Source organism: Cajanus cajan, chromosome 4 (assembly GCF_000230855.2).
Source record: "Cajanus cajan strain Asha chromosome 4, NIPB_CcT2T_4, whole genome shotgun sequence".
Taxonomy (NCBI): Eukaryota; Viridiplantae; Streptophyta; class Magnoliopsida; order Fabales; family Fabaceae; genus Cajanus; species Cajanus cajan.
This window is the reverse complement of record NC_138520.1, coordinates 64,503,851-64,514,185: the sequence shown is the minus strand read 5'-3', so window position 1 is coordinate 64,514,185 and position 10,335 is coordinate 64,503,851. Positions and strand designations below refer to the sequence as shown.

General features: G+C 29.9%; 1 protein-coding gene across 4 annotated transcripts; it reads right to left on the bottom strand.

Annotated features, from left to right (window-relative positions):
* Window positions 1-5,837: 5,837 nt before the first annotated feature.
* Window positions 5,838-9,848, bottom strand: LOC109792701 (retrovirus-related Pol polyprotein from transposon TNT 1-94). 4 transcript variants are annotated; one of them, XM_083072801.1, is made up of 3 exons: window positions 6,995-9,848; window positions 6,755-6,832; window positions 5,838-6,245 (listed from the first exon to the last, which is right to left on the bottom strand). In XM_083072801.1, exon 1 carries the CDS (start codon window positions 9,218-9,220, stop codon window positions 8,279-8,281), a length of 942 nt encoding a protein of 313 aa, XP_082928927.1. In that variant the 5' UTR covers window positions 9,221-9,848; the 3' UTR covers window positions 5,838-6,245; window positions 6,755-6,832; window positions 6,995-8,278. The 4 variants fall into 4 exon arrangements, with proteins under 4 accessions (XP_082928927.1, XP_029126031.2, XP_082928928.1 ...); XM_029270198.2 differs by having other exon boundaries at window positions 6,755-6,815; XM_083072802.1 differs by having other exon boundaries at window positions 6,755-6,815; window positions 6,995-8,080.
* Between the last annotated feature and the right edge of the window lie 487 nt (window positions 9,849-10,335).

Genomic DNA, 10,335 nt, shown 5'->3' with positions numbered 1-10,335 from the left:
AAATTTTGAGTAGTATGTATGCAATTTGGTAATAAGTGAAATAATGTAATTACTAAAATCAATTTGGATTTCAAGAATTTGTTCTACTGTGTAATAAATATGATATTGTGTATCTTTAATTGAATTATAATCATAATGTGATTAACTGAAATTGGTCTAAGAAAGTAAAGAATTAAAAAGAAAGTTCTTAAAGACCATAGGAAGCCATCTTAGTGAAAAATCTATTCAATACATCTTCTATATTTGTGTTCTACCGGGACCAATAGAAAGGCATGTAAAACTATATGTGTACTATTTCTAGCTAAAAATATGTATATAAATTATTGTCTTTCACTAAGATAATTTTAAGGAAAATTTGATAAAGTTTTTATTATTAAAATTATGTGGTAACATTATTATGTAATTAATGATGCATATTTAACTTCATATATTTTTTTATTTTTATTTTGGTGACTAATTTAGAGTTGTCAATGGACACTACAAAAAAATGCAAATTTCTAACGGGCATAATCCGTCGATAAAAAGGAATATCTGTTGGAAATAGAGAATTTATGACAGAGTTCCGACGGATGCAAATCCATCGGAAAAAGGGACGTCAGAAAAAAGAATCCGTCGAAAACAATTTAATCCGTCAAAATTTTTTGACGGATATATCCGTCAGAAATTGTTTTAAAATCTTTATGTGATTCTGACGAATAAATTCATCAGAAAATTTTTATTTATTTAATTTTAATAAATTAATTAATGTAGCACCCCTCATATTACTCATATGTGATTCTGACGGATAATTAATTACACAATTTTTGAGAAACTTCGCAGAAAGTTACTTATCCCTATATTACTCCAAGTCAAGCATGCTTAACTGTGTAGTTTTGATGAGATAAGCGACCAAAAAGTATATGCATATCATCAATAGAAGTAGTACAAATTAATTTATTTAAGTCATTCTCAACTATACAATCTCATACGTGTACTCATAGTTTTAAAAATCGGACCGGTCATCGAACCGGTTAAGGTATTGGGTTAGTGGGTCAAAGGTTAAACCGGTGGGTCACTAGTTGAATCGCATGACTCGATTTTTATTTATTTTTATTAAAAAATATTTATATTAAATATATTTTATACTTATAAATTTTAATAAATTCATATCTTATTTTAAATTTCAATTTTTCTATCTTATTTAAAATTATTTTTATTTTTATTTTGTAAAAAAATACATCAAAAAATTACATGTTAAACGGTATATTAATACAAATTAAAAATATAAATAATATGTACATATATAATATGCTTGCAATTAATATCACAAAATAATATATGTAATATTTACATAAATATTACATTATTAAATATATAATTTAAAATTAATAATATACTATAAAAGTTATTTAAGTTGTATATATTGCAAACAAATATATTAGAACAAGTAGTCATTGTTATATTTAATAAGACTCCTTGCTTTTTCATTAAGAGATTCAATTTTCATTATTATTTTTGTGATTTATGGTCCCTTAAAATTTAAAAAAAAAAAAAAAAGTGGTTGAACTAGTTTGACCCACCGGTTCACCGGTTGAACCGGAAAATTAACTGGTTCAATCCGGTTTGAAACGGGTCGACTGCATAACCGATCCAACTTCAGATTTGAACCAGCTGGACCACCGGTTCCCGGTCCAACCGATCCGACCGGCCGGGTCGGTCTGGGTTTTAAAACACTGCTTGTACTATCTCTAGATCTCTCTCATTCCGGTGTGTTCGGACTGTTATAAAAATATAATAATATATAATAATTATATTACCAATTATAATAATTATATTATATTTAATTAATCATTATTTATACATATACTTACTTTTATAATTAACAATATACTTATTTCTATTAAATTAATATTATGATACAATTTAAATTATTTATTATAAATTTAAAAGTTTAAATAATAATTTATGTACTTTAAAATATTATTTTTATAATTTATAATGATAATATAATTTATAAAGTTATAAATATTTATTTATTACATACTTATAAATTAAATTTTAACATTTTAAATAAATTATTAATTAACTTATTATATTTATTTATCTTAAATCTAAGATATAAAATTCAAAAAATGTATTTATCCTTGTTTTATTTTCTAATTATCAACCATTAATAAAATACTAATTTAAAATCTTATCTTATTATATCATAATATTTTCATATCAAATTTAAAACCAGATATTAGTTATAAAAGAATATCAAGATCATGTAGTAAATTGTCAATAAAATTCTAGTTAAATAATTTAAGATAATTAATTTTTTTAATTATATTGTTAGCAAATAATTTATTCCAAATCTAACTAATTTATTCTCTATTAATTATTAGTAAATTTTGGTAACTTTTAATTTAATAATTGGATCGATGAAATTCAACATTCGCAATGAGTTATTGAGCAGTATCAAGAGTTACTTTGTGAGTCATTTGATTATTCCTCTCTCTCTCTCTTTATCTATCTATCTATATATATATATATATATATATATATATATATATATATTTAAAATTTTATCGATATTTTTTAATATATGATTGCCAATTTTCGTAAAAAATTCTTATATTTTCAATAAATATAAATTTTTTGAAAATATTCCATCAGTAAAATAACTTTTCCTACAATTTTTTTTTTCGATTAGAAATATAAATTTCCCGAAATATTTATATATGTAAAAAATTACCGACAGATAAATCCATCAAAAATTACTGACGGATATGTTCGTTAGAAATTACCCAAGGATATAACTATCAAAAATATAAATTTTTTGACAGATTTGTATGCCTCAGAAATATAAATTTTCTGACAAATTTGTATCCATAAAAAATTACCCATGGATATATCCGTCAAAAACATAAATTTTCTGACAAATTTATATCCGTCAGAAATTATCTGTCGGTAATATAACTTTTCCTACGAATTTTTTTTCGTTGGTAAAATCCATCAAAAATATAAATTTTCCGATGAAGTTGTGATAGAATTTTCCATAATGATGTCTAGTGTCAAATTTCAACAATTTATGTGATTGTTGAGTGGTTATGGAAGTGATAAGGAAGGGTGGAGGGTGGTTTTGTTTATTGAGGTGTGAGAGATTAATTAGGAATGGTATGTTGTTTAAAAGTATTCAGGTAATAAATTTGTTGGATATTGTAAATTCAATAAAAATTAAAAGATTGGAGTTGGTAAACGGTGAGAAGGAAAGGTTCATTTAATCAATTAGTTCTTGAACCTTGATTCCATTGGCTTGCTATAATAGGTTAAATGGGTTTGTTAAGGGTGAAAGGGTGATCGGTGAGTGTTGACATGGTTGTGGTAATATGCATATACTACAATTGTAGGGTCTTTCGATTTTTGAAAAAATGTAAAAGGACTTGAATTTATATCATTAGTTAACACATTTGTGAGTCTTTCATGCATTTTAGGCATGTCTTTGATGGTATTGGAATGAATATACGGTTTAACTCTGTTACATATTTAAGGCATGCTTCAACCCTTTTCTCTTAACTTATCCAACCTAGCTAGGAGTGAAAGATATTCATTCTCCAACTTGAAGGGAGGTATTATGATATACAACTTAACTCTATTAGTTTATTATCTTTAAATTGTTTGTTAGTGAGTCTATTGCCTTTGACTTGTTTTGACTCTTGTACATCTACTGTTTACCTTATTTAATTTTATTTTTTTGGTATAGTATTGTTTCCCTTATATTCTTTTTGTTTTTTTTTTGGTAACGTATGAAAATTAAAGGCAAGGAAACAAAAGCTACGCCAAATATCTAGTGTCTTCTCCCACTACAAGTAATGCAAGTTTGGAGGACTAAGATTAATTATATACAAGGAATAATAACAAAGGAAACTTTCCAATCACGTGACCCAAACCGTAGGAATTTGAAATCGTATTATTTAATATGCACAAGTGAAGAAGAAAATGGTTTAATTCATCTGAAGAAAGTGTTTGGTTATAGTTCATTCCAGTTCACCTATAATTTGTAAGTTGAATTTTTTTTAATTTAATTTTTTTTATCTCTAAATTTCTCTAATTTATTTTTATCTCAATTCCTTAGACAGTTAAATCCCTATCCCTAATTAATAATTCCAATTCTTTTTTCTTAATCCATAAGAAGACACTACTAGAATTTCTTTTATTACATACGATTTTTCCTGCAAATTTTTATTTTCTGTGAAATTTTCTGTGAAATTTTATTTGCAGGTAATACCTTCGTAGATAATATATTTTTGCGAATTTTAAAATTCGCAGGAAATTTTCCTGCGAAATTTATTGCGACAAAAATTCACAGGAAATTTTCCTGCAAAAAAAAAATTTCAAGAAATTTTCCTGCAAAAAAAAATCTATAGAAAAATTTGCAGGAAATTTTCCTACAAAATAAAATTGCAGGAAATTTTCCTGCAAAAAAAATTCGCAGGAAATTTTCCTGCGAATTTTTCGCAAGAAATTCTGTAGGAATATTTTTTACGAAAAAATTTAAAAAATTACTATAAATTATATATTTTAAGAATTCATAATGTTTTATTTTCATGCTTCATACATAATCTTTTAAATTCTAAGATTGTATATTATAAGTCTAACACTCAACCATACAATTCAACTTGTAAGGTAAGTGTTGCCCCAACCTATATATTCTTTTATTATGTTATTTTCATTTGATATGGGACTTGAAGATTTTTTAAAATATTAAACTTATGAATTTAATTTTTTTTTATTTTTCCTGTGAATTAAAATTGGCAGGAAAATTCGCAAGAAAAGTTACCTACAAATTTTTTCTACCATTTAGTAAACATTACTTGCGAATTTATTTTTGCAAGAAAATCTGCAAGAAAAAAAATAAAATTCTTACAATATTTTTTGTAAATTTTTACCATGGAAATTTTTTTTCTATGTTTATTAAAATTGTAGCAAAATTTGTAAGAAATATCTGTAAATTATTTTTGCAGGAAAATTCATAAAAAATTTCTGTGAATATTTATTTGCAGGAAATTTCGCAAAAACTTTCTACAAATATTTTTTTTCAGAAAAATTTGCAGAAAAATAACACTTTTCTAGTAGTGAGATTTATAAAGATACGATGAAGATTTTGTATTTAGGTCCTCCTCCTACTATCTCATTCCCTTTTCCTAATCATTGGACTAATTTGAGTGATATGATAATCCCAATTCTTTATGTGAAATTGAATAGGAAGAATTAAGATTCATCTGCAGCTTACAGTTGTGAACTTCTAGTGACTATTCCTAGCTTAAAAAATTGTCAGGTCCTCAGAGATAACATCTATATTTTTTTAGTTCATGGACATGGTGATCTATATTGTGTCTCAAAATTAATAATTAAAAATTAATTTATACTCGTGACATATAATTTTGATTGACTAAATATTATTTTAACACAATTAAAAATCAAATCTCAAATTAACACTTATTTTTAGGACAAACCTTACAACCATTTTATTATATATATATATATATATATATATATATATATATATATATATATATTTATATTTATATAAAAGGAGAGATCCGTTTATTCTATAAATAAGTCTAACTAAACATAATTTGTTCAATAACTCATATTCTACATTTAATTTCAACGATCTAACAATTAAATTTAAAATTCTTAATGCATAAATTTATTTGATACTTTATTTCATTAATATAGAATAAGCATAAAAATTCTCATTAATATATATATATATATATATATATATATATATATATATATATATATATATTAAGTATGTGTCAATTCTCAATAAGCATAAGCATAAAAACTAGAGAATACAATTACAAATATAAGAAATATAGAATTTAATTAAATATTGTCAATTCAATGATCGGTAAATTATATAATGACTCTTTTCTTTTTAAAAGTATTAAAGAATCCTCTTAATCCCTACAAAAAGGACGTTTACCAAGACATATAAAGACTTAGAAACAACAATTGATGTTTGAAAAAAAAAATCATAAACCTTCGGCATTAACGTAGTATCCTAGCTTAGAATTCAATGAGAGTACAACATTCTTGATGACGGTTGCAAAATAGAGAATATAATTTGAAGTTAATCCTAATCTTCTATTCTCCTCCTTTTTATCGATAGACCAGATAACTTCTATCAAATGGATGGATCCCAAACTCTTCTTACACCCAAAGATCTGGCCCCACTATTTTCAATCACTTGATTGTCCTTCCCTACTAGCCAACTGCAAGCAATCATATGTATGACCACAACATAAACACCACCAAAATTCAGGTTTTTTTTTAATTTCTTTATAATTTATGTTATTTTTGTTTTTATTAACATTCTACATGCTATATACAAATATAAAATACAAGTTATATATATATATATATATATATATATATATATATATATATATATATATATATATATATAAAAGGAGCATATTAAGTATGAGAGAATTTATTATGAGAGGTAAGAGGGTTAAAATATAACCTTTAAATTAATCAAGTGAGAGAAAATTTGGAGTTTAATCAAGTGAGAGAAAATTAATCTAAGTTACATTTTAACAGGCTTAAAATAGATAAATAACCCCAAAAACATTAATTTCAAAGTGTAAGCATTTTCCAACAAACATCCAAAAGGATCAAGTCCAAAGAAGAACATTTTACATGCATAATGATAATGCATTGACCTGTCAAACATAATTTTCATCAGATTCATTGAGTGCATTTTTAGCAGAGTACTTACTGAAGTAATCGTAAAAACCGGGTGATTTTACTTTGATGAATATCGCCTTCTTCAGCACAAGCTTCACTTAGACAATGGCTAGTTAAAATCAGGTACAACATCATGTTCTTATTTGACATTTTGACAATTTCTATACTAATATGAAAGTGCATTTTCTTAGTTTCAGGAAATAATAATATATGGGTGTTTAATTGTTTATTAAAATAAAATACAAAAGGAAAGAAAGAAAATGATGCTCACCAGCTCCAAAAGAATGCTTGGTGCGCTTGAGTTTCTGAAGCTGAACCTGCGTTTCCATGAAGAGTTGCATCCTCTGGTATTCCAAACCCTCAACCATTTGTCTCTGCGTTTCTGCGTGACGGATCGGGGGCCGACGGGATGGGAGGAAATCATCCAGGCCACCGGCGGCGACCGACGGGGAGATTTTTCTGAGCGGGAAAGTGTCACTGATGAGGGCATCGAGGCAGGGGAAGAAAGGCCAAGGGCTACGATAGCCGGCGTCGGAATCGGAAACCCTAGCCTTCTCAATCTTGTACTTCTTGAGCGTGTCGATGCGATTCTTGCACTGAACGTCGGTGCGGAACGATTTTTTGCCGGCATCGCCGACGTGGAGGCTATTGACGGTGTCGACGACCTCCTGCTAGTGCTTCTTGCAAAGGTTGCCGCGATTGAGCTCCCCACGCCTCAATGAGCGTGAACGTCGCCTCCTTGCCCCACACTCAAAAACCCTATAGGCACTGAAAAGAATTTGCTCATCCTTTGTAATAATAGGAAATTAAGGGAATTAAAAATATAGGATTAATTTTGTTATTAGTTGTTTTTCGGTTGAAATTAGGATTATGGCCCGGGGAAAAGGTTGTATATGTGGGAAGTCATAATTATAAATAGACCCTATTGTACAGAATTGGATTATGAAAATAAGAAGTTCAATATTCAGTTTCCTCTACTATTTCTAAGAGAATTGTGAATGAGTGAGTGCAACTAAGGTTAGCAGGTATAACCCTGACATTGGTATCAGTTAGCGTGGGACGTTTGGTGTTAGGAAAGAAAGCAGAAACATGTTAATAAAACCAGCCATTTAGGCGGATCCAGCCATATAGGCGGCAACAAATAAATAAAACAAGCTAGATGATGATAGACAAAGAAAGAAAAGAAAGTAGACAACACAAGAATTTTACGTGGTTCACCCTTACACTAGGGCTACATCCACGGGACCAACTCCGAAAATATTTTATTACCACCTTCCACAAATTGTGGGAATACAGAACTCTTCACTCAACAAACACTCACTCTACAAGAGGAAACTTATGTTTTTGAGTATTTTCTGATTGATTTTCAAGTGAAATGGGGAGGCCTATTTATAGTTGAAGTTCTAAGGACAATCTTGTAAATATCCTAAAACTTAGGGGCAAAATCGTAATTTTCCCTTTTGATTTTTTTCTTCTCCACCGAAAGGTCTTTTGTCTTTTGTGGTGGCTGGATTCTTCTACAAATCTCCCCCTCCAGCCATATTTTCCAAACATTCTAAACAGTCATTCCGACAAGCTTGATACATCGTCTGAGCTTTTCCCTAGTCACATTTTTTGTTAGCATATCAGCAGCATTTCTATTTGTATGAATCTTCTTTAACTGGAATAACTGCTTTTCAATGGCCAATCTGATCCAGTGATACCTTACATCAATATGTTTAGTCCGAGAGTGGTACATAGTATTCTTGCTCAAGTCTAAAGCACTTTGACTATCGCAGTAAACTATGTATTCCTCTTGCTTCAACCCTAGTTCTTGAAGAAATTTCTTCATCCACAGCATCTCCTTTCCGGCTTCAGTAGCCGCAACATATTCTACTTCAGTTGTGGATAATGAGATGCATTTTTGCAACTTAGATTGCCATGATATAGCTCCCCCTGAAAAAGTAAATATATATCCTGAAGTAGATTTTCTATCATCAAGGTCTCCAGCCATATCTGCATCTGTATATCCTTCAAGAATTGGTTTGGCTCCTCCAAATCTTAAACACAGTTTGGATGTTCCTCTCAAGTATCTCAAGATCCATTTTACTGCTTCCCAATGTGTCTTCCCGGGATTTGATAAATATCTACTCACGACGCCAACAGCATGAGCGATATCTGGTCTTGTACACACCATAGCGTACGTTAAGCTTCCGACTGCTGAAGAGTATGGAATTGTTGACATTTTCTCCCTTATTGTTGGACATGATTTCTTGCTGAGTTTGAAATGCCCAGCAAGTGGTGTAATAACAGGCTTAGCATTTTTCATATTGAACCTCTCTAGAACCCGTTCAATATATCTTTCTTGTGATAACCACAATTTTCCTGCTTTCCTATCTCTGATGATGTCCATTCCTAAGATATGCTTTGCTGCGCCCATGTCCTTCATGTCAAATGCCTTTGACAATTCTACTTTCAGATTTTTGATCATTTGAACATCTTGGCCTACAATTAGCATATCATCCACATATAGGAGAAGGATAAGGAATTTACCATTTGGATATCTGTTGATATACACACAAGGATCTGCATCTGTTCTTTTGAAACCTTGACTCTTTATGAATGAGTCAAACTTCTTATACCATTGTCGTGGAGCTTATTTTAATCCATACAAGCTCTTTTTCAACTTGCAAACCATATCCTCTTTTCCTTTGACCTCAAAGCCTTCAGGTTGCTCCATATAGATCTCTTCATCTAAATCATCATGCAAAAATGCTGTCTTTACATCAAGCTGCTCCAACTCCAGATCCATGCTTGCTACTAGTCCTAGTATGACTCTGATAGAACACATTTTAACAACTGGAGAAAAGATTTCTTCAAAGTCAATACCTTGCTTTTGGCTGAAACCCTTTACCACGAGTCTCGCTTTATGTCTGACTAGCTTATCACCATCTTTCTTTAGTTTGAATACCCATTTATTTTTGAGTACTCTTCTTCCTTTTGGCAGCTGTACTAATTCATACGTATTGTTCCTTTTTAAAGAATCCATCTCCTCTTGCATTGCCTTCACCCAGCAGCCTTTGTCTTTATGAGACTGCACTTCTTGGAAGCTTTCAGGCTCTTCCTCATCAGCAATGAAGATGTATTCAGAACTGGGGTACTTTGTAGATGGTTGGCGTTCTCTGGTAGATCTTCTTATTTGTGGTTCTTCTTGTCCAGAAGTATAGGATGGCTCCCCCTGCTCATTAGCCTTTGTATCAGGTACAACAACTTCTTCATCTACGCTTTCTTCATCCCCAAAAACTGGCTCTTCTGTTTCATGTTCTAGTTCTTGGGTTTGACTTCCATCAGTGGCACATTCTGATGGAACATGAGATGTTGGATTAACACCATCTTCCGTAGGTTTTGTAGCTTCCCCACCTTTTAGATCTTCTATCGTCTCGTGCTCATGGAATATTACATCTCTGCTTCTGACAATTTTCTTCCTTTCTGGATCCCATAGCTTGTAGCCAAATTCCTCATTTCCGTATCCAACAAAAACACAAGGAATGGCTTTATCATCCAGCTTTGATCTTTGTTCCTTTGGCACATGCATAAATGCTTTGCAGCCAAAGACTTTCAGATGAGAGTAAC